The 25622-nt window shown below is 36.7% G+C and overlaps 1 protein-coding gene across 1 annotated transcript in view; it reads right to left on the bottom strand.

The window, feature by feature from the left end:
• Positions 1–25622, bottom strand: part of PREX2 (phosphatidylinositol-3,4,5-trisphosphate dependent Rac exchange factor 2) — a 171693-nt gene that overhangs the window by 42065 nt on the left and 104006 nt on the right. Inside the window, exons 28-36 of the mRNA XM_038129126.1 lie at positions 24237–24331; positions 22199–22281; positions 21774–21864; positions 20404–20532; positions 15496–15537; positions 12651–12868; positions 9914–10016; positions 8226–8369; positions 4085–4199 (exon numbers count right to left, since the gene is read on the bottom strand). Of these exons, the coding sequence (XP_037985054.1) occupies positions 4085–4199; positions 8226–8369; positions 9914–10016; positions 12651–12868; positions 15496–15537; positions 20404–20532; positions 21774–21864; positions 22199–22281; positions 24237–24331 (1020 nt within the window). The remainder of the gene's footprint in view (positions 1–4084; positions 4200–8225; positions 8370–9913; positions 10017–12650; positions 12869–15495; positions 15538–20403; positions 20533–21773; positions 21865–22198; positions 22282–24236; positions 24332–25622) is intronic.

Genomic DNA, 25622 nt, shown 5'->3' with positions numbered 1-25622 from the left:
GTTTCTCTAAGGATAAAAACTTTTCTCATATCCCACTAAATGTTTTACTTGGAAGTCACTGTTCAGTCCAAAGACTGGCTGAGCTATGGCCATGCAGCTAACCTGTCTGTCAGGGTCTGCCCCAGCTTCCAACAGGCTTGCAGCACAATCAATCTGACCACCACAGCACGGACCATGAGATTTATTTCTATTCAACACAGTAAGAGCTTACTGAACCTTACTGCAGGAAATAAACCCTTACCAGTCATGAAGACAATATTCAAAGGACAGAATGTATCTTAAAGAAATAATGCTTAAATTGTAATTTTGAAGCATTACTACTTTAAGTTTACCTTCATGTTTTTTACAATTACATGTCTCAAGACCTTCAAGACAGTATTTAAATCAACCTAGCAGTCTGAGTAAATATAGTGCATTTGTGAGATTTTGTTATTCCTACATTTTGTTATTCCTCTTTTGTTATTCCAACATTTGTACGAGTTATGGATTTGAACACCATTGTGTCCTGCACTGTTGAAGCAAAATAATGTCTGGTATCTGTAACAGCAAAAGGATTGATTCAGGATGAAAAAAAGCCTGTTTGAAAGTCAAGGAGTACCAAAGGAAGAAGATGGGGACAAGTGGAAGGAGGAAGGCAAATACAGAAAGGTCTCACTCAACAATGACCTCCACAGTGGTCAGATACACAGGTTCTTTTTAGTTCACTGCTACATTAGAAGACAACTGCTGAGCTATCAAACACATAGTAATAAAGATCTTGAAAATTTCTGCTGACGTAATTACTTTCACTTCGATGTACTGAATGTTCCCGATTAGCAAACAATTTGATCAGGTTCAATTTACATTGCTGGCAACTACTAGCACCAGCTCAGTTCTCAAACAGAATTTGAACATAACTTTATTTTCCTTATCAGTGTCACAGAAACGGAATTGATGAATTATAGATATAAGTGCAATTCAAAAAAAAAAAAATCCACCATGATTAGGAATAATTGTGGGTTAGATGCTGAGAATTTCTCAGCAGATTGAAATCTCATAAACTAGGTATTGGTCGTTTTGTTGATTTTCTTTAAATAACATTATTATTTCAATAAAGCACTTCCTACATACTGCTGGCATAGAGGATGTTGCCTCAGGAATTGTATAAGAACTCAACTCGAGCTTGTCTTAGAACAAAAGTTTCCCTATTTTACTAATAAGATTCAAATAGCTAGGGTTAATTCCACTATAGAAGATAGAGGGACATTTTCTCCATTCCACATTCCATTCTCCATTCCATGAAATTCTTATTGCAATTCTTATTCTTTCATGCATTCTCATAAAAATGATGATCTTATCAATTATTATTTCATAGCTGAGGTAGTATTTCCAAAAGCCCCAAAGCAAGAATCATGAAAGACAGAAGCTCTTACGATGCTCAAATCAGTCTCAAGGAGGACAATTTTGCACCTGGATTTATTGCATCAGTTCTCATACTGTGGAAAAGCTGACCAGAATTCCAGAGTTATGAATGACCTCTGCAATAAAAGCAAAGATTCAGATTCTTGACTAAATGGCTATCCTTCCTGAAATCCACTAAAAAGTCCCTAATATATCTTTTGATCCATTCAAATAAATAATCTGTACATTAATCCTTTTAAAGCACACATCAGGTATGAAATCAATCACCCAAAAATATTCTATGTACTAAAACTTTAAGAAGACTTTACTACAAGAAATTAAGAGGTAGCTGAGCAAAGATACTACTCATTTTTTAGTTTACTCTCCTGCTTGGGTATATACCAGGCTAGGCCAACATCTCTCTTTGCAGCTGGGACCATACACAACCAAGGGGTCTCTTATTTCATAATATTATTGGAGCATTATTCATTCAATGCATCAGGAATAAGAGAAGTTGAATTTGTTTCTTGAGTTCTCATCAATGGATGCCTTGGCTGCAGTGTCACTGTCAAACATTGCTTTCTTTCCCACTAGTTCCCATGCTCTTCTCCCACTACTTTTTCCATTGCCATTGCTCCCACTTGCTTTTGGCTGCTGTAGTGATGGAGAGATTATAAAATGGTCACCAGATAGTCATTGAACAAGCAAGCAGCACATTCCTTTTCTATGGAGAAAGAATAGCTTATGGGTTGTATCTTGGATGACTTATTTTATTACTGATTAAGAGGTGCAGCATGGAGGATTTCTTCCACATGAAGTATTATTGCACTTGAGTATGTTTCCAGGGAATATTTAATTTCTTTTTTTTTTTGTTTTTCTTTAGAGCAATTACCCAAATGTTAATATCTTTTGCTGCTGCAGTCACTTCATTAGATTCTCCTGGCCAAACACCTACACAGGCTAGCAAATAGCAGAACAAGAATGAAGCATCTGCTTTTCTGTTTTTCCTCTTCATATTTTGTCAGTTATTTCCTGAAGCTGTTTGTGCTGCACTTAAGAAATGGATAGAGTTCACCAGAAAGCAAACAAATCAATTACTGAATGTTCTAGTCAGACATTAGAGAGCTCAAAAAAAAAATTCTTTTCCTGTTCTTCTGACTGGGCAGAGATACCCATGCTAATTTTTGTTAATGATAAGTTTTTCATGGCAACTTCTTATAAAACTAGGCCTTGAAGCTTAGCAACTCATCAGAGCTGTGAGTCACAACACTGTAAAGAGGAATGTACCTCATTATAGCCACAGCATGAATGGAGGACCTAACTCATGAGGCAAGCAAGGTCAAGGAACATTATAGCATAGAGTCAGGAAGAATTTATTTTAAGGATTTTCATGGGAGGTTAAATTGGTCCTATTCATAGAAAAAAACCAATACAAAAAATCTTGCCTTGTCTAACTGATAGAATCTCTTTCCAAAAGTTGATGATTTCATTTAGGCCAAATACTGGCATGACCAAAGTTCTCTGTAAAACTGATTTATAACATAAACCTTGTCACATAAACACTCAGGAGGCACTTTTTTTCCCAAATAGGAAGTGCAAATACAAGAAGATGGAAAACAGACTAAATGAATACATTTGTCATTGACATACAAATGCAGACAGAGATGTCACACAGAAAAATCAAAAATAACATACTTACTGAATGTAATTGGCTTTAAAATCACTTTTGCTATAGCAGTACTTATATTAAAACAGAATCTAGAAATCCCACAGCTTTAATAACAAATAAGATAAATGATTTTGCAAGATACGTGAAGAAAACCATCCAGAGAGAACCAACAGGTAAAGGAATTGCAAAGAGATCCTCATTTATCTTCTTCCCACTTCTCCATTGTCCTTGAGCTTTTTTTTAACTCCTGCTCTCTGCTGCTTTTATAAACTGCCCAATCGTCCTGGTGAAATGACATTTCCATCCAATTCAAGAATTTTAGAAGTGAATAGATGTGGTTTCACCACAACCCTTTGCTCTCTTCAGCTCACGTGGCAAGTAAGAATACTCAAACAGGTGTTTTGCACAGACACAGCGAGACACAAGAGTCATCTATATACCCATCTTCCTTACTTTACTTCATAATGAACAGATTGTTTTGTGTAATAGAAGTTCTGTCTTTATGTGCAACTCCTTAATAAAATGTGTACCAAAATACACAGCCGCATAACTTGTACATATACTGGCAAGTATGCACTCTGTAATCCATAGCCATTGCTGATGCAGATATACAAATATGTCTGCATTCCTATTAGTATTGTGGGGTGTGGGGAGAAAGAGCAGGAAAAGAACATTGTTTTTCAAGTACTATTCTGTAGAAATTAGGTAAATATGGTCTATAAAATCAGACCATAATGTGTGGCAATTCTGATACTCCACTTGTGATCAAGTAGACCTTTCCTTTTCTTTATGCATTAGTACAACAACCAGGTGGCAATTATAGCTAAAAACTTTCAGGAGAAAACAATTCTTGTAAAAATAACTAAACAGTGCAGAAATCTAAAAAGTCAGAATCATGAATCTTGGATCTTACTCAACCATGAACCAAAAGCCAACCACCATACAACACATTTCAGTTTAAAGCTGTGTCACAGAAACTGAATTGAAAGCCAGAACTCTGTAAGCTAATTCCAGGAATGTTGGTTTATTACCCACCGTAGCTTCTGGTTATACTGCTTGACTTTTTCTAGTGAGGCAGCATTAATCTGAGCTTGAAATTCTTCCACTGAGACACTGTCCCTGTAATAGTATCCTTCCATGCTCTCCAATGCTGTAAAAAGAGAGAGTGGAAAAGAGAGAGATCAGTATTAAATATTTAATAATTGCCTTCTTTGTAGTTTTCTTCACACACAAGTGAATTACTTTTTAACCCTGAGGCTGTGACCCTACTGTGAATTGCTGAGCTGTTTCCATATGCCATCAAATTCATACAGATCTCTCTTAAAAATTTCATTTACAAGAAAAATTATATTTTTTGCCCTGTGGAAAATATAAAGGAGAGCACTAATTTGAGCTCCTTTGCTCTAATTAAAGTATTCCTGCCTTTTGAATGCAAATGTGTGGTTTAATTCTGATATATCCTGGAAGAAAACAGACGACAAGCTGGGGTAGAGGAAATAAAGGATCAATGTAACTTTCACAAAGGGAGACCTAATAACTTCTCATGAAGCCCGATTTTGGGAGATGTCGAGCACCTCAGAGATGTGGAGTTCATTACCTAAAGGTTCCTCTAGTTATACCCACTGATAATGTGAATAATACTTTCTTCTAGATCAAGTAAAGCAAATTTTGCTGGATCTCTGGTAATGGCCCAGAAGTTCCTTTTCAAGGTAGGTGAAGTCAAATACTTGTCTGTGTCCACCAAATGAAAGATGAATATTGCTACAAGAACTCAAGAACTAAACATAAACTTCAATGAAAGGATTCTCATGAAAACTTGGACTGAAAATATTAAGATCTTCATTTTAAGAGGTCAACCACATTAAAACATAAACCCCAACTCTTGGTGAAATATGATTTTTTTCATGGAGAAGTGTTAAAGGCTTTACAATTAGGAACATTGCCACTTTAGAAATCCAAACACACTCTAAGAACTCATCACCCCATCAGAAAATGCAAGCCACAAGCAGAGTTTTCATGGAAGCATGCTGCTGCCCTCCAGCTTCAGCTGCACACAGAATATTAATTCTGCTTGTATTGCTTAATATGACCAGTTAATAAATAATTCATTCATTGTGAAAGAACATGCAAATTGCACTCCCCTTCTGTGCTTTCACAGTTTGTAATTCTACTTATGTGCAAAAAATATTAAGTTTCGACAGTCAGACTTGATTCTTCTTTGGTTCTAAGTCACACCAGAAAGCTCAAACAAAAATATCCACTGAACTCAATTTATAACAGCATGTTAACACAAACAGAATTGATAATTCCTACTGCTTATTTTACTGGCATGAAGTTGGTTTTATTCAATTAGATTATCCAACCGGGAAACTCAGTCATCTGTGAGGACTGGCAGGAGCACAGAGCTCTGCCTCTGTGGGGCCACACTCACAGGTGCAGGCAGGGACTCCCATGCTGTGCGCTTTGTCCCTGCCCTCTCTGACGCGTTCAACATCTTTCTACCCAGTACATTAGAAAGTTATTTGTAAGGAAGATTTCCTGACCGAAATGTTTTCTATGGCATTCCTCAATCCAAGATAGGATACTATGGTCTGAAGGCACAGAATCAGGACAGCAGCCTGGAAGAATGGGTGGAATCCTTGGGCAGTAGCTAATGGGACATGGTCTGCCCAGGGGCCCACTACTGTGCAGCCTGAGCAGAGCATCATAGGTATCTCCATTTTTCAGTGTCTTTATCACTGACATGGAGGAGGTAAGACAAGTTTGCTGCTGATGCCAAACTGGGACAAGCAGTAGATTGCACCCAAGTGCAGGGCCACATAAAGAGCCAGGCTCTTCATAATGGTACAAACTGACAATCCACACAAATTGAAACGAGAGGCATTTCAACTCAATAGAAAGAAAAAAACTCTTTCACCACTAGGGCAGTCAAGCAGAGTAACAGGCGGTGCCCAAGACGCTGCACAATTTCTGTCCCTGAATGCTTGCAAGATCCTACTTGTTAGACACCCAAGCCACCTGGTTTCATGCCACAGCTGTTGCTCTTACGAGTGGCAGGTTGGAATAGAGGTCTCCTGAGGTCTCTCCCAATCTGAATTACTCTAACACTCTGTGAAGAACTAAAAAAAAATTTAAAGCTATGCATAATTAAGACACTATGTAACAATCTTAAATAAACAGAATTTTCATTTTCAATAATGTCTTGAAATTTGTTGTCAAGATCCTAAGTCTAATGTAGGAAACAGTGAAATCTAAATGCCAATAGCAATATCTCAACAGCCCCAGCCCCAGTTCTGCAAACAGGATCCTTTTGAATGTGCACACATTTGAGTATGTGGTTGAACAAAACTGTTTTTTACAAATGGAGAGATAGATAATACAGCCTGGGCAAACAACAAAAAAACTTCAAAAAATATTATAGTGCCAATCATGTAAATATGTTGACTTGTAATTTTAGGCAGGGAGCTGTGACACTCAGAATAGAGAAACACATAGATAAACAGTCTGATGTGCAATGACCTGTGCCTTTGACAAAGTATCCCAAAAACATGATTTTCTAAATGTTCCATTTGAAAATAACATCAACCATTGTGTTTTAGGCAGGAAACAACTTACCTATGTTTAGATTGGGGGAGCAAAAATTCTCTTCACAAAGAGACTTAAACAAGATTTCTACATTAGTAGCTAATAAATTTCAGTTACAGATGGGAATCTACTGAGTTAGTTTGATGGCAGGCCAGCCAAACCTCAGAGGAAAGAAGTGAAAAACAGAATCCAAATCCACTCATTGATGAGTTAAAAAACCCTCAAAATAATGATTTTTACACTAGGATTTAAAGACTTATCCAGGACTTCTTATTCTTGGAGTCCAATGGACTATTTTAGAGGATGATAACTGAAAATTAAAGCAATCTGATATGATAAAGAAAGAAGAAACTTTCCATTCTACTGAAAAATATTAAGCAGATGTAAACACTTGAATGGATCCTTATCCTTTTCCTGTAGCTGACTACAGATATGCTTATCCTAAGAATCAAATTTTTTTGTGCTATTGGAAACAGAAGTGGAAAAAATTTTGCTTAATAAATCCCGTAGCACACCAAATCCCCTCCCCAGTCTAAACCACTATTTCCAGGAATTCAGCTGAACCAAGGTATTTTCTGTTCTCTCTCAAGTGCTTTTTTGTCTGCTCTACTGAAACTTGCCTCCTGCTCAGTGTTCTTCTTTCTCCCTATGACTGAAATCAATCTATTCAAAAGAAAACCACTGAAGTCTTCATTAGTTTGTTTAAAAATCTAACTCCAGGGATCTTTTTTTTAAAAAAAAAAAAAAGTGCATTTTAACTTTATACTATGTTCGGCTATTTATTTATGTTTCTGTGCACTATTTCCTTTTACATCCTCCTTGTCTATCAGAGACCAAGCTCTCCTCGAAAACTTCATTTGTATGCTTGACTTCTGCCTATTCCACACAGACCCTGGAAGCCTTTCACAAGGTGTGGAGTATTTTGAGCTCCCTGTGAAATCAGAGGCGGCTCAAGGCAATCAGCAGCTCACATTCACCATTTCAGTGGAGCAAACTTCACGCTCCTGATGACTGTAATGACACTGCAGCTAATGCAGGCTGCCTGGAATTTATGAACAGTCTGAGCATCAGCGCCACCATTCCTCACTTTGTAATGTCTGCAGAGCAATGACTACATAAGCCTGAAAATGCTATTTAACTCTTCATAACGTTTTCAGGAGACAGAATTCTCAGGGGGATAGCAATTTAGTCCTCAAATATGAAGTAATGGGAAAAGATTACTATAGCATTTGAAAAGCAAAACCACTTTTAAGGGCAAGTTTCATGGTCTGAGTATTGTCCATTAAAGGCTAAAAAGAACAAAATAATGTTGATAAATGAAGATTCACTCTTTGTGGTTGGAATCATGTAACTGGCATAAACTTAGAAATTTATAACCATTCCTCTATTTTTTATTACAGACATCAGAATTTCTTCAATTTACATTTGAATTCAAAGTCCTCAAAAATGCCCACATTAAACAACATCTAAATATAAGCATTGTACCCTTATGTCTACAGAGGATTCAAATCAGAGTAAATAAGTGGGAGTTTAAAGAGAGTTAGCTATTACGTGAAAAAAGCAGGACAGGGTGAATTTAACCTCAAGTTACCTTGTGAAAAAAGTACTGGGTGGATTTTAAATCCTCCTCCATTCTTCAGCCTTTGTGGAAGCTGTTCAAAGTGGTAACCATCAAGGTAGAAGTAAACCTTCAGTGTTTGCCGGCTTCCTTCTGCTTGGTATGTGATTGGTACATCTAAAAATACAGTCAGTGTTACAATTCAATCGTAAGCAATGACACATTCTTTTCCAGAAACTGCTGCACACAAAACTCATGCAGTTAGATAAAAAAAAATCCCTGCAGTCACAATAGTCAGTATTTTTATAATACACTGTTTCCATAGATAAGTCTCCAAGTAGAAAACAGTTACAAATATAGTGACTTGCATTATTATTATTATTATTATTACATAGAGGTTTTTTTCTGTGAGCATAAATCACATTGTACCTAAATGCTAAAGATTCCAAAGAACATTTTCACTACTTACGGTAATAAGAAAATATAAACTTTCTCTTATTGATTATGCAGAATCATAACCGAGAAAAAAAATTTTGCCAGTTTTTGAGCTACTGTGAACATAGAGTGACTGTGGTGGCAGCATTTAAACCAAAAGAAAATACAGAATTCATTACAATACTTGAACACATGGTGTTCCTGCTTATTAGAACAGACACCTCAGTTGAAAGATCCTGCAAGAAGAACAGTTCATGACATAGGTACAGAATTAACTCCACATTAGGAGGCCCTCCTGGAACTGCATTTCCATGTTGTTACTGGATTTAGCAGGGCTTCTTTAGAAAACACTCTGAGCAGAGTCCATACTTGAATCAAACCAAAATAACTGTGGTCTTACACAGGCTAAATCCTACCTGACTATCAGCCCTGTGCTACTGAATTCTCCCAAGCAGAGGCAGCTTTGTGGAGTAGCTTTGTGTCTTCTGGTTTTGGTTATTTCAGAAGTTCTCTCCAGTGTGGTCTTAATCCAGCAAAGGAATTGTTTCAGAAGGGCTTGATGTGAAGCAGACTTGATTTCCTCCCTTCCCAGGGGACTTATGAGACAGGAAAAAAATGAGGCTTTTTGCTCACTAAACAAAGTTCACTGCAGGACAATATCTACTGGCTGAACACGTATTAATAAAGGAATGGCTGAAAATGAGCAAAGTGTATGAACAGCAGACTGCAAACACAGTCCTTTCCTGATGAGTTGGGCAAGTTTTGTGAGGAAGGGTTCAGGACCCTGATCATCTGCAGCAGCAGGTCTCAGAGAAAGCTTCTTGCCCAATCTAAAGTGATCCTAAGAGTGCCTGTCCTGTCCTCTACAGGAACTCTTCAAAGAGTAATTTATTTTTCACACAACAAAATGAAATGTGGTTTATGCTTCTTTGTCTCATATCAGCTGTGTTTCCCTACCAAGACTTTCAAGCTATTTTTACACGTTTCTTCAACAACAGCTGGGTCTTCCAGGGACTTTCCTGATGCAGTCACATACTCCCAGTGTTCATACTCCCAAAATTCAGCTAAGCAAACAATCTTGCCCCCAGGGTTACTGACATTGCCAGATAATGATTCTGCAGTGTCACCGATGACAGCAGTATTTCAGTACATCTAGGAGTATCAGGAGAGCTATACATCTACTTTTTCTCCATAATTCCAAGTTGTGTAAGATTCCCTGTGGGAGGTGATGTTCTAGGAACAAAAAATGTTACAGAACCAGTAAAACCCAGATATGAATTACTCACTTGCAACTAGAGGTTCTGGCTCCGATTGTCTGAAGTAGAAAGTAACTTTTTCCAAGTCAAACAATGCAACCAATGTATCTTCAAGCATAGCTTGTTCATCAGCCTAAAAAAGGCAAAATAAAAATTGGAAAGGTCATCTCAGCCAGATGTTTTCCCTACCAGAAATAATATAAGAGAGCAGAACATGAAATTAACTACAGAGTGTTGCACAATATTTCACTGCTGCAGTGTGTAACCTATTTAACTCCTAGATGAGGTAAATCTCTTTGTTTCTATTGGCATTTTCCCTTTTATTACTAGTTCAGGATTATTAAAATTATTTTTATCACACCATACAGTAAATTAATAGGTAATTTATAGCTACCATTATTTCTTATGTCTTTTAATCAAGTCATTTTGTCATTACTCTGTGAGACACCAGACTTTAGCACCTTGTCTTGCCACCAGGTCTATCTTGTAAAGCAACAGAAGTGAAATGTGAAAACTATAATTTTTTAGCAATTTTCTTCTAAAATTTCCATAACATTGGGATTTCACTTATGAACAACATATAATAGTTTATTGTGTCCACTCTGAGCACCAATAATTGAACTAGAAGCTCAGAGAATTTACAGCTCAGGATGACTTGCACTTCACCCGCAAAACTCTAGGCACAAATCAAGTACATAGATGTGCCAATATTCTGATTTGAACCTATAGCTCACTCTGTGTACTCCTGAGCTAAAGAGATAGTAAAAGAGATCCAGGATTTTTCAAGACACTTAACTGAACCTTTAAAAAGGAAAATAGTAACCCACAATTATGTTTATCTTGAGTTAACTATGCAGACCAATTATAGCTTAAATCAATAATCACTTAAAGTAATTCTATTCCTTATACAGCCCTCCCCTGGCTCTTTAGCAAGAGCCAAAAGGAAATCAGAATCATACATTTTCCCCCTCTAAGAACTGAAACAGTAGGATGGCAAAGAATAATAAATAGCTGTCCATAAATTGGCAATAAATTATAGTTTACAGAATGATAGAACAGAAGAAAAAACCCATTATTTTCCCTGATCTATATAGTGAAATAGCATTCTGCCTTGTACTTATGAAAAAGCAAATCTGCTAGAAATATCTTGTCTTCTGGTTCAATTTATGAAGTCTATGGACAGAGTGATTTTGTCAGCAGAATAGTCTGAATACCATAGAGCAGCGTGGGAAATTCTTGCACAACTGCTCATTCTTTACTGAACTCTGGCCATAATAAGTGTAATTTCCTTCAAATACCCTTGTTTAAAATAACACAGATCATTTGTAAGCCAAATAGTGCTGAGAAGGTATTGAAAAAGCTGCCTTTAAATACAATTCCCTTGGTTAAGAACTGTTAGGCAGAAAGGACTGAACTTTATTTTCAATTGGACAATGCATACGGCAGATATCTGATTATGTGAAAATGGTTGAGTAGCACACATTTTCACTACAAAGGAAATCACTGCAATCTGCAGTGAAAAAAATATCATTATTCAGAGCTGTAAAGACAACAGTTGCTTTGTGGTAACATAACAACAAAGCACAAGGAAAAACATTAGACAGACACCAATGGAATTTACTCTTGAACTCTAAGTATTGCACCACCTGTTGCTACTACATGCTGTCAAAAAGCATCCAGGACTCAAGACATGAGTCCAAGCTTCCCAGACAGTGCCTTCTTCACATGCTCTTCATGTGGATAAAGAGTTCCCCTGTTTCTCTGAGGCCCTGATTGTATCTGTATGTCAGCTGCACACACCCATGCAAACCCATGTACCACAGCTGCCTGTGAAGTAGTTGCTCACACTGGCTCTCCAACAATAGCATAGACTGAGACTTTATGACTGATTTAGAAATACCTTTATTTGTATTGGTTTTTTCTAAGGTTTCTTATGGCAATTTGTCAGCAATTGGCTGCCAAGACAGACAAGGAGAGGAAAGAAGACCTTTAATACTAAGAACACATCTGTTATTTACATGGAGTTTTATTTTTAAGGAGCAACTCCAGAGGAAGACAAGACTGTCATGGAAAAGGCTATGCAGACTGTTTCACAGTTCCTCTGGTTAGCAGCAACTAGTCTAGTGTGAGAAGCATCTCAAATAGCTAAAGAAGCGCTTTGGATAACTGAGGATTAAGGGACTACAAAGCCATGTCCCATTTTTAATTGTTTCTTAAGCCGTGGCTCCTTGCCAAGCCTTGTGAAGAAACAGTCGATTTCCAATTACTCTGACAGGCTACAAGGATTTTCCATAAGACAGGAGCAAAACAGACCAGTTCACTCCTTCAACTACTGTACACCTATAGTTTTTTTTTAGGGAAAAGGGTGATAAAATTACCTAAACCAGGTATTTTATCTATCTTGTATTGTTGCTAATTGCAAAATGAAGTTCTGCTTATCACCGAATACCACATTCAATCCCAGGGAACAGCTACAACAGCAGTGGGGAGTCAAGGGTAAACTCACTATCTGCTAAGTCAAAGCAAACAGAATACTGTCTTTGTGGAAAACTTACTTCCCATATCATAGCCAAGCTGTAATTATCTGTATCAGAACCCAATCTGTAATTATCAGAATTGTTACTTTTCCAAATAGCAGTTAACTAAGCACCAAGATTAGCAAAAAGGACTCAGAGAATCAGATTTGTATCTGAGACTATTTAACCATGTCCCCGGTTCAGGGAACGAAAAGAGGCTCTGACCAAGCACGAGACATGACAAGTCTTACCAGGTTTGGAGAGAGCAGGGACTGGAAATGAAGGAGAAGACCTGCACTGGCTATCTGCTCCAACCACCTTCTGCTGGCCTCCAGGGTCTCCATTTCATACTCTTTGTTGTTATCAAACATCTGATTTAAGGCCACCATCAGCTGCTCCGAAAATGCACAAACTGTGGCCACCAGGCTCTGACAGAAGACCATGTCTCGCCTCAGTTGTATCTCGCTATCTGCAAGGTGTAAAAGCCAAAAGCAAAATTAAACAGATTAGTTAACAGCAAAGAAACTAGGCTGGAATTCCTTATCTAAGAACCACATCGTTTTTATGTCAAGCAATTTACAAGTTTACAGCCTGATGTTATCTCTAGCTAATAGTACTCCATGACCAATTTGCCACTTTCCTCATTAAAATACAATTCTAAAATTGCATATGAGTGTATTTAAAATCTGGAATTTAAAGCACTTCTTTATAAACAATGTACATTTCTCTCCCAGATTTTAATGTACATGCTACAAATTCTATATACTTTTAATGTCACAGGACAACAGAGGCAAGTCAGATCTCTTTGGTGCAATGTGAGAGCAAGCTGGGCTCACAAACATTTACTTTCCACCCGAAAGCAAGGACAGTCAGAAGCTCTTAACATGACTGCCTCATCTGGCCTATTCCACAGCTACCAGCTGGGGAGGGCAGATGAAGGCTGTCTGCTGCACAGCACAGCATTTTGTTACCAGAACACAATCTATCCAAATAAAATTTATTTGGATGTGAATCTATAAAATAAGTACAAAGCAGCATCACATATCCAGGAAACAGCAGAGATTTATGGTGCCAAGAAAGTCCAGAAAAGGGCCGTTGGTAGACAGCTATGGAACATTAGCAGGTGATTTAAATTAGGGACTAGCTAACCTACCAATTTATTCAAGGGCATAGGTATTAGATTAGCTAAAGGTCAAAAGAATTAGAAGGGAAACATATTCCCAATAAAGCACAAAACTGTGATGATAAATATTCAGCTCTTCTTTCTCGTCCTCTTTTCTGAAGGTCTTCAAGTAATTTTATCATTATAAGCTGTTAGGCAAACATCAATCACAATGGTACAGGTAGACTTAATCTTTCTCAGAGCAAGAGAAGCAGATCAGGTGATACAGAGGTCTTTCTGAAGCCTAAAATATTTGTCTTTGCTACTAGAGTGCTCTGCCTCTAAGAGGCTTAGGTCCTTTTCCAACTTTTCTATAGAGCTGACAAGAATTCTGATGACTGGATAAGTCAGCAGACATTATTTGGTAGTCACAAAGTTACTACCAAATTTAAAAATGTACTTTTTGGACTCCAAATATTTCTCCAAGTAATCTCATTCTGTCTATTTTCCTCTGAGATCTTCTTCAGTCTTTTCCTCAGCTATTGATAACAGTGAACAAACACTTACTCTTCTGCTATCATTTCTATTCTATTCAACAGTTTCTCAGAATCTTGTGAAAATTTTCCATAAATGGCCAAATCACTACTGTTCATGCACTATGACTCAATGGTTTTTGGTGGTGGTGGGTTTTTTTTGGTTTTTGGGTGGTTTTTTGGGATTGTTTTTTTCTTTGTTTTTTGATTGTTCAAATCAATCTCTCTGTCTCACAAGTTGTGCAAATCCAGAACAGAGAGAATTTTCATCTTTAAAAACTGCACACATCTCCAGCTTCAAAAATCCCACTGGCTTCTCCAGGATCAAAAAACTTTCCGATGTTCCAAGGGTGCTCAGGTTTTGAGCCCCACACACACTGTTCCCTCACTTTGCTGAATTTTATCTCTTTCTTTCTAACAGCAGCTGGCTTCCTCTGTATTTCCTGCTCCTGAAGCAGCCCTCCTGTGTCTCAAACACATTTCTGAATCTCATTTAATACTACTTGAACATCAGATACTGAACACAAGAGCACTTTGGGGTCCTTTTACAAAAGTATTTTTATACAAAATAAACCAGGGAGTTTACCAACTTATAAAACAACATAAATAGGGAAAACTACTTAAAAAAATCAAGTCTTGGACATTTTCTCAATGCACTTCTTGTTTTAGGATAAATGAGGAATTACTAAAAACTTTTCTAATATTTTGAAGAAATCTGACAAAAAAAGGTTATAATCCCCTTTATAAAATTATTTTTATGTGTTATAACAAAAGTAATTGAATCATGCTGTTAGATGGTGAAAATAATGAGCTTTTACAGTTAAACTGGACTGCCTATTTGAACACACAGGTACCTACAAACTGTAGGAAAGTTTGTGCCATAGATACTATTTTTTAAATACCAATTTAGTCACATTAATTTTGCAGACACACATACCTATTTTGTGCATTTTAAGCTGTATGCTGTATGGCATGATAGTAGAATTAATACAGAGAATAATCAGAGTCCTTCCAGAAAGGAGGAACTTAAATATTCTCTAAAAATAGGAGATAAAAGGAATGGCACGGGTTAAAACAGCAATATAAATCTGGAAACAGACAGGAATGAAAAGAAAAACAGTAAATAAGAAAACGCCCAAAGAAGAAAGACAGCTGAGACACTATGCAAAAGCTGAGTGTTTAGTACTTACTTTATCTGCCAAGATCTAGAGTAAATGACCAGAAAAGGTATTTTGCATTGAAAAGAAAAAAAAAAAAAAGTGCAGTGTTTCTTAAAAATATCTGAAACTGTGTTCTTCAGGAATCCTTACTCCAAACAGTGGGATGAAGTTGCTGATTATCAGGTTTTATCATATAAGAGATTTTCCCCCTTAATATAAACACAGTATTTCTGTTCAAAAGCAAAAATTATCTCAAACCACCCACATTCACTTCCCTCCCTCCCAAAACAAGCAAAATTACCTGTATATTCTAGAAGTGCCAAGAGTATTCGTGCCTTCACCTCTTAAAGAAAAAGAAGAAAATACTTTGAGGTAATGGTTAAAAGTGTTTTCACAACATAATATTGCATTTACAGTTTCTCATTTCATACCAGCTTAACTCCAGCTTCTTTCTAGGCAATGCTGATTCACACCTACAAAACAGTAATGAGTCTCAACTTCACTTAATTGTACATATGGCTTGATAAAAACTGATAACCATCAAGAGCACCATCACTGAGAAAGACATGTGATAAGGCAGCTGCTATCTCAGAGCACATGTGTAGCAGCTGGCCAAACCACGTCCATACATGAAGAATTCCAGGTCCAAAACTTTGAAAAACAAGACCAGTTTTCCCTGATTCTCACATTATCCAAATTCTTTCTTCTCCTTCTCTTGTACTCTTTTGCTCATACTCAAAAATCTCAAATTATCCCTATTTTAATGTATACCAAAGCCTTTAGGAAAAATACAACAGCATTTTCACTTTACTTCCAGCCTTCAGGATTTTATTTTCTTCAAAAACGTCACTCAACAATCTATGAAGTAAAAAAGCACTGATTAAAAAAAAAATTAATTTACACAGGCAAAAATGTGGGTTTATCTCTCTTTACATTTCCCCCTCCCCCCCCACCTTTTATGTTTTCCTCGAAGGAAGTGCATTATGTACCAGAGCACAAATTTAAATATGTTAACCAGCGCTGCAAGATACAGGAAGGTTAAAATTTGCCATAACATTAGAGAGTGCCAAACTTGCAGCACATCAGTTGTCCTACAGGTACTTCTTGGAGGAACACAACACTACTTCACATGCTTTCACAGCTTTCCAAATCTTCTTTCCCACACCCAAGTTTCTCTGCAGTTCTATTCAAAGCCCTGTTCAGCACACAAGCAGGGCTGAAATTGGCTATATGTACAATAATATAATTAGGTAATGTATTTCCCCCGACACTGTTACTGCCACAGTATCCCAAACGCAAACATCCAAACATTAAAAATTAATAGCTATTCCTGAAAATTCCTGGTTCATTGCCTTAGTCTTCTGTCTTTTGAAAATAAGATCTTTCCCTTAAAAGAAAAAAGAAAAACCTCTCCCTTACAGAGATTAATATCCTGGTGTCTTGGAGTCCAACCATAAGTTAGTAACTGAAAAGACTGTAGGGAAATACACCTTTTATCTGAATAACTTAGATACATCCAGGCTATTGGTTGCAGCTTGTATTAGATAAGATTTCTTGGATCTCTGAATTCAAAAGAATTTGAGGTATCTATAAATAATGATTTCCTGCTTATGGGGAAATCACAGGACACTGCAACTCTCTTTTACCACTGCTCTAAGTCTTCTGTGCTTCAAAATATCCCCACAGGCAAAAGAGCATTTTTAGATTATTTATCTACTTACCTGGGGTTAGAAGTGAACCTTGAATGTCAATCATTTGCTTTTCAACAAATACCAAATGCTATGAAAGCTCTCATTCCTTCTTGCAACATATTGTATGGAAAGGAACAACTCCCTAGCAGCTTCTCTTAGATTCTGATTTGCAATGCAAGATGCCTTCAGTTTCTTTTATTTTTAAAGATTCTTTTGTACTTTATTTTAAAAAAACCTTCATTATTCTGGTATTCTGATCTTTGCCATGAAAGGCTAGATTTTAGTCTTATTTTGTTTTTCACACCTGAAAATATTTCAAAAAGACAGATATTGCACTGCGTGGTTTATCATTTAAATTGAAATACATTTTTTATATCTTCAATAACCGAAAGGCTCCGTCACTCCTCACTCCTAATTTAAAATAGATGAGAACTTTCTCAATTGCATCATATTTCCTGTTTAAACTTAAAATTACAGTGCTAGAAAAACAACTGCACTTCCTCATGTAAGCTGGCTAGAAATCTGGCTTGCTCCACCTTTTCTTCTGATCAATAATCTTACCTATTTTTTCTTTAGAAAAAAGCAACTACAGAAATGTTTCCTTCTCTTTATTTTGTTTACACCCTTCTGCTGTTGAGTCCCTTTCTTTCCATCCGTCTTGTTCATTTTCGTGGTTCCTACTCCAGTCTTTTCCTCCTGTGCTTTCCAATTCTTGTGTTACATATCTCACACAGATTCACAATCAAGTATTACATTATTCTTCCTCTGTTTGGTGGCTGTCCAATTCCTGCCCTGACTACTGCCCTCTCCACCAAAATCAAGTATTTCACCTTCAAAGACCTACCTATGCCCACAGCTTATGTTTATCTTTATTGGTTTAACAATTTATTAGGCCAAGTCAATCCAAGAAATAACTTAATTCTTTTCTTTAGTTACTTAGCTCCAGATAAATCCTCCTAGAACCTGCATATTACTTCAGAGAACTCTTCAATGCTAGCAACTAGATTAGCTTTCTAGGCTGGCCTTTTAATGTAACCATTGAAATTTTTTCTTTCTCTAATAATATGATAAGGCAAATTAAATGAAACAAAGCAATGTCCAGCTATATTTTAATTTCACTGTCAAGGAAGGTTTGGTTGGTTTTTTCTGGTTTTTTGGGTTTTTTTTTCAATCTGTGCAAACCTTCATGGATTTTTTATTAGTTCTCCCAATTCTAACACTAATAAACAGAAAACTGACAGACCAGAGCAATCATCCTCAAGGTATTCTGAGTTTTCCCATTTCATCATATTTATCAAACAAAGTAAATAAAAGGAATCTTAGTATCTAGGACTTAAAACATTTCATCTTTGTGAGGCTCCCATGTCTCCTGCTTTTATGAACTAATCAATCTAATCTAAAAGATTCTGCAATGCAACAGAAAAATGAATAAAAAACTAAAATACCCTATGATACTTTTATGAAAAGAAAAATGAGTCAGTTTTCAATAAGATGAATTCATTGTATTCATCCTTACTTTAGCATTGAGCAATAATGGTTAAGTATGTTTATAACAACTGGAAGTTTTAATTACATTTTTTTTGCCCACAGTGAGATAAGTTGTATCCATGATCTCCTTTGACTACTTCCTCTTAAAAGAGAAAAATGTATCTAATTCCCTCAGTTATTAAAATATTGTCTTTTACTCAAAAACAAACAGGAAGATTCTTCTCAAATCCCAAGACATTGTTCAACTTGCTCTCATAAGACCAGCTAAACAGTCATATTAAGTGGCACCTTTTTTTTCTAAATCAAGTGAATAAGAGAGGAAATGGGGAGATGACTCTCTGTGCCATGAGTTACATTTTCAGCCATAAATAGCTCAGGGCAGTACTGGTGGTTCTTCTAGGTACCCAGAGCAGCTGTGAACACAATGTATGATGGCAAGACAGGAAGGAATAAATCAACAAATGAAGATACAAAGGGAAAATGGAGCTGTTAAAAACATTGTTAACCCCGGTTCTTGTTCATCTGATTTCAGTTAAATCCAGCTGCTGGTTGTTTCTCAGTACTGAACTGAGTACAGTAAAAAATAACTTTTAAATTACAAAGAGGCAGCAAGTAACTTGGACTTTGATAAACCCTCCCACAAAATTTTGAATAATCTCAGCTCAATATTGAGGGTATATCAGCATTGTTAAAATGGGTTAGGTCTAATAATTCTACTCATGGGCAAAGTTATATGAAAATGGTCTGGTAAGCTAAGCTTCTGAAAGGGGCCAAGGAAGGACTGTTCACAACACATTTCCATTCCTCCTTGACTTTGAAAGAAACCCTGATTAATACTTGAAAATAATTTTGTTTAAGCTAAAGAAAAACAAACCTCTAGAAAAACAAAAAGGATTCAAAACTATTTATTAATTTTTCATTGAGTGACAGCCGCCATTAAACTAAAAGGAGCATTCTTAGTATTGGAGAGTCAACCCACTGTGATTGACTTAAAAAAAAAGAGACATTTATGTAGTTGTTTTTATAATTTTCTAACCCAGGGCCTGAAAATATGACACATCTCAAATCAGAAATGCCAAGTCAGAGAGCAAAGAGTTTGTTTGGTTTGGCTGGTTGGTTTTTGAAAGTTTATAATAATAAAACTTATCACAAAGTTCTTTCCATTGGTCTGATATTTAACAGTTTCTTTAAGGGACACTGTAGCAACTAGCCCACAAACAGAAGAAGCTAAACACACATACACACAAATAATTTAAAGCTAGTCCTAAGTTTTTGTTCCCACACAGAATCCTAGCATAGGCATTTTTCTAAAAATAATCTTAACTCTTCATTTCTGTTTCTTTATCAAGCAGCACAGGAAATAAAGCAGGAATTAAAGACAAGAGATTCTGGAGGGGAAAGGCCAGTTACAGACAGGGGAGAAAGCCTAAACCTAAACTCACACTGTTACTTGGTGGTGAAGAGGAGCAGAGTACTTGGTAACTTCTATACAGTGGTGGAAGGGAGGCAAAGGAGGAGCCCATCCATCAGTTGGGATGGATTCAATGAAAACCATGGCTTTTTTACAGAAGGAGGGATAATGACTCCAGAGAAGCACAGAGAAGACCAAGGTACAGGACAAAAGCTGCAGAGACTTTATCTCTCCAGTTAACACAGCGGGGGAAAAATAGTTTAATTTTAATAAAAGCCTCATTTTGGTGTATTAGTCCCATGAAGTTCTATGACAAATCACTCAAACCCACTGGACTTCAGTAGCAACTGAAAAATCTACCACATCCAACATATGGTTCCTTATTTTTCACTTGTCAGAAAAGTATTTTCTCTTCAGCATCTAAAGCCAGCAGGGTAAGTACAAGACAGCTGAGATCAACTCCGCTAACCTTGTTATTAACAGTACAACCTGTCTATAGACTACACTGTGTTCCACAAATCCTGCCTAGAAGCAACAGGAAGCAGTCGTACCTCTCCCCTTCCCTCCCCTCTGTATCATTAATGAAGTGCTTATTTATGATCAGGTTGTTCTTACTAACCTTCAACAAATTTTCTGATATTCTGGGCAAGGCCCTGGACACTGCTGGGGAGGTTCCAAGGGTCTTGCTTGATGTGGAGTCGTAGCCTCTTTGGACAGCTGAGCTTTGGTTCCATTTCTTGCTGAAACTCTAAGCAAGGACAAAAATAGTATTTTTCTGCTTAAGCCTCCTGAGAAAGTCACAGTAAGACATTTTCTTTTTCCTAAATGTTTTCACTGCTCAAGGAGTTGGCAACCTATTTAACTCTAGTTAAAGATACGGTGACAGATCTAACAGTGATCTAAGCTCCCTGCTTAAGTCTAAGGAGAGAGAGAGAGAACAGCATCTCCAAACATGATTCTTTCTGAAGCAGGTACATAACACAGAAGGTGCATGGTAAGTGGGACCCTGGAACTTTTATGGGCAAAATTGTTTCAATCAGAAAATTAAATTGGAACCAAAATTACTTACTAAAAAAAACCAAAACAACAACCAAACAAAAACCCAAAACAAACAAACAAACAAAAACCCACCCAAAAAAGGAAAGCAAAAAAAAAATAAAAAAGGAAGTTATGTGCTCTTTCATGATTATTTATTTAGCAGGTAGTAATTCAGGCCTTGTAAAACCTCATAATTGGGGTAAAAAACACCCTCTGGCCACCTAAAACCAGTATTCTTTGCTAAAAGACGTGTGGGATCAGTACACATTACGACTGACAATAAGAAAACATTCAGGTTCCCATTGAACTTCTTTCTTTTTTTTTTTTAACTCCGTCTACTGAAAGAAGTCCTTTCTCTTTTTCATCACCTATGACCACCACGAGATGCTTAATTCATACCTTTAGACTTAAGCAACCATACAAGTGGTAGCAGAGTGTCTGAATTTTCATACAGGATATTTCTTTTTAAGCAATCAGTAATACTTACATAAGTATATATTTGGCATAAATATTGCTGTGACTATAAATCCCAAATTATTTATAAATCAACTTCAAACATAATATAACTACAAAAATAAGGAAAATATGGCACTAGTAATAAAATAGATCAGGAATGGCTTCAGTAGTTGTGACAAAAATGTATTAAAAACACCTGCAATATATATACAACACTGCTTCTTGCTTCAAAAACCTCAGCAATATGTCCGTCAGTTCAGAGTCTAAAATTCAGTGGAATTTGAAATTTTTCCTACATTATGCAATAAAATATAAGGAGTCTGTTTTCAACTAAGAATTAATATCTATTTAAAATGAACTTCAACGACCAGTTATTGCAGAATATACCAAGATTAAGCAAAATCAGTCCTTGACCACCAGCTCAAGGAGTGGACAGCCATTGCCATGGACCCTTCAAGCTGCCTTTTCATTCTCATAGCTAAAATTAAATGTTACCTTGGAGGCCTCGACCTGGTGTAAAGTACTTTGTCTGCTCAAAGGCTCTCATCACAGCTGGTCCTTTCAAAAGATTGACGATTGAATCGACCTGTTGGGATCAAGGTTCTGTGAGAAAGATGGTTTTTACAGCAACAATTAGAAATTCTTTCCGTAAGAAGTGTGGACTACTGACAAGCAGCTTTGGATTTTTTCTTACCTAATGGCTCTAGTTAAAGTAACAAACTGGAGAACGTTAGACTAAATTTAAGGGCCTGTTTAATTTGCAGTTTTGGACTATTTACAGAAAACTGAGGGAAAATGAGTAAATACATACCATCTCAGTAAACAGTGGGAAGCAAAATTAAAAAGAATAAGTATTTTCTAAAGACATCTTAGCTCAAGCACAGACATCAGTATCAAAGCCAAGAAAAATAATCTCATACTTGACCAAAGAGATGCTCCAAGCAGCTATGGAGCTTGTCCTGTTTATCATGGGAGATTCGAACACTTAGGGGAAGCTCATCACCTGAAAAATATTTTAAAATGAAAAACTGTTTAGAAGCTTCATCATGTTTTCCAAAACCTTTGCAGCTTAGATAATGTGCTTTGCAGACAGACTGGTGCTAACACTGTCAGGACTATAGTAACTGCTCTCCCTACGTATTTTGCATTTATTAGTTACCCAATAATACAGAAATAGCTCTTAAAGAAAGGACCATATTCAAAACCCAACTGGTCATGGCTCTGGAAGACCTGCTCTAGATGAGCCTGCTTGAGGGGGAGACTAGACCAGATCATCCTAAAAGGTCCCTTACAATCTCAACCATTCTGCGACCAGAACTCGCAATTCTTCTCTTCTAGAGAACATACTAGAACTAGAACTCCAGACTAAATAGCCAAGTAGTGTGAACCCAAGAAAGCAGACCACAAAGTCACTGAAATGCATTCAGTGTGAAGTTTTTATAAGGACTCTACAGATAATTCACAGTCCTAATGTTCTTACTAACTGAATGGTTCTGAGATTTTAGTAATTCAGCAAAAATACAGCACCCAAATTATTCGACATGAAGCTTTTAGCAGCACATACCATATCATTTCCTAAGAAAGTGCAAAGGAGAGGGACTCTTTTAGGCCACTGCCCTGTCACTTGCTCTTTCAGACAACAGGCAATATACCTTGAACTCTTTCAAAACATGTTGAAAAACTGAGCTTAAAACTGGTTTTCCCCCTTGATGATGGTTACAGACAAGAAGCAGCCACTTGATAATTTATGATCCAAATTTATTCAAGGTTAATCTAGACTCATTTTTCTTATGTCAGTGAAACACTTTAAGGGCACTTTTCTGTCCTTGATTTTTTTTTTTAGCTCCTTTAGTCCTTACAGCCATTATACCTCTTCACAGGATTTTAACTGCAAGAGAGCCCAGTGCCCAAAACCCCTGATCTGGAGTTAACCAGGTTAGCTTGGGAACCAGCTGAAAATTAAGCCAGCAAAGAGCATGAGTTTCCCTGAGCAGCAGTATTTGTCATCTAAAACACTGCATCTGTGCTTGGCTAGCAAACACATGTTCTTTCAGGGACCTCAGCTGGTACTTCAGCTTGATGCTGCACAAGACTGTATCAGCTCATTCTTATCTTAAGCTGAAGATCTGGACCCTGGGTCTCCTCTTTTATTAACAATTTATTATGTCCTTCATCCTTTACTCTGTATTAGCTTTTCTGTGTAAGTATGAATCAGTTCTGGAAATGAAATTCTGTCTTATTCACATTTCTCTGCATAACTCACAAGGTATACCTTGCATAATGTTTTAATACTTTCCTGCTTCAACTGAAAATATCTCTCCTGGTACAATGAACAGTAAAAGTTATGGCCAGGCCTCACTGGTGGGTCATATTCATAATATGCTCAGTTTTTTCTTCTCCTAAATCACTCCCAAATGATAAAACTCCCAGCTTACAGCAAATATTTTTTCATTATTAGTCCCTGAGTATACGACCTCCTTCTCCATGCAGTTAAATTCCATCCCATTCCTATTAGCAGCTGCAATTACTTAAATCCAATTTGTCGTGGCATAAACAAGAATGTGCTTCTATGTGATCTCACATTCCTTCCTATAAACACACACAGCCATATCCTGCTGCCTAGGTGCTGACAATGGCTAGGAGAGCATCCCTCACTCACCTAAAACACTCCTCACTCTATGCAACACAATGCACTGTCAAGACATGAAAGACATGAAAAGCACTGACTCCAGGAGCTCTAATACAGTCTTTTCACAGAGATAATGGAATGTTGGCTCTCTTTTACAGAAGGATTGCTAAGTGCAGCACTAGCTAGGCAGAAGCAAAATTATGAACTTCAATTACTAAGGAGGATGCCATTTTTAAAATAAAAACAATAAAACTGCCAGGCAAATGAAAATAATAAAACTGAATAAAAGGAACAGAAGACAGATTCATAGATGACTTTTCTAAACATACCTGAATCCATTTCATCACTGTGAAAATAAGAACTGCACTGACTGCTACAAATGCTGGTGAAAGAGGCAATGGAGTTCCTATTGCTGTTGCAGTCGCTTGGAAATAAAACACAAAACAAAAAAAAAAAGAAATAAAGCTATGTCCTTTAACACAGGCTCTGTAAAAAAAGTTATGGAAATTCTTTCCCTTATCCCATCCTTATTTTAACGATGAGATGGTCTGTGTAACTTTTTATACACAATAAGGATCCTTGTGCTTAGGCTTTCATTTAATTTGCAGTCTTGGTAAGACTCAGAAGACCGGATTCCCAAAATAGATGCTTCAATTATCTCCCTTCCCCTTACCTGTGAACAAGTACTTGCAGAATAGTAATACAGACTTTGAATGCAAAACAACCGACTTTTCTTGCATGAGTGGTACCTTTTGAATCTGTGGCCTCAAATGTTTTAGTTACTTCACATTTTCTCCTGGTCCATAGCTAATACAAACATTGAATCTTTACAACTTGCATAACAGAGTCTCACTGTGGGTTTACAAGAGATTTGATTCATTTGAGTAGCAACAAAATTGAAATTAAAAACTATTTTCCTTATCAGCCAAAACAGTTCATGATCCCATCTCTTCCAGCTGCTCCTTTTTTTAGAGATGTATTGAAATTTACATCTGTGGCTTCAGCCAAAACTTCTCTGCATACGAAATCTCACCCACATTGGTCTAATAGGGAGATTTTGGGATTTAAATTTGTAATTTTTTTCTGCTCCTTTCTCTCAAAAACAATTTGTTCTGTACAGAAAATACATGGAGATATACCTACTCCTGCAGCAAAACCAGAGTAAAATATAGACTTTTGTACTAAAAATCCTATGAAGATATATTTGAATTCAAGGTCTTCAGAGTTGTTCAGGCATATGAAAATCATTTAGTTTCAATGCAGGAAATGCTTAAGTAATTATCCAGCAGAGGGAGTCTTAAAAACCCAAGTGAATGTAAGATAATGTAAAAGTGTACCTAAGGGAGGTTTATACATAATTACATGGGTCTTGTTTTATGATTTGGGTGTACCCATCCAACAAGATTAACGTATCCATTCTTAAAATAACACTACAGTTATCCATGTGCTCCCTATTTGTTTTCTTTATTTGTGTAGATACAGAAGTGATTTTCACTAATTTAGGGAGAGTGACATACATTTTCTGGCTAATGTAAGTGTTTTGGACCTGTAGTCAACGAGGTAAGTGAATGAGTTAAACTTTTAAATGAAGCAATATGATGTAATTACAATCATAACCATTAAGTAGATGAAAAGACATCAGTAACAACATGTTCCTAATAGTGGGTGAACAGTCTCAAGGAGTATTAAAAATTTCTGGCTGGATATTAAGAAAT

The sequence above is a fragment of the Motacilla alba genome, chromosome 2, assembly GCF_015832195.1.
Source record: "Motacilla alba alba isolate MOTALB_02 chromosome 2, Motacilla_alba_V1.0_pri, whole genome shotgun sequence".
NCBI classification, from domain to species: domain Eukaryota; kingdom Metazoa; phylum Chordata; class Aves; order Passeriformes; family Motacillidae; genus Motacilla; species Motacilla alba.
The sequence above is the reverse complement of the archived record's forward strand: the minus strand, read 5'-3'. Positions and strand labels throughout refer to the sequence as shown.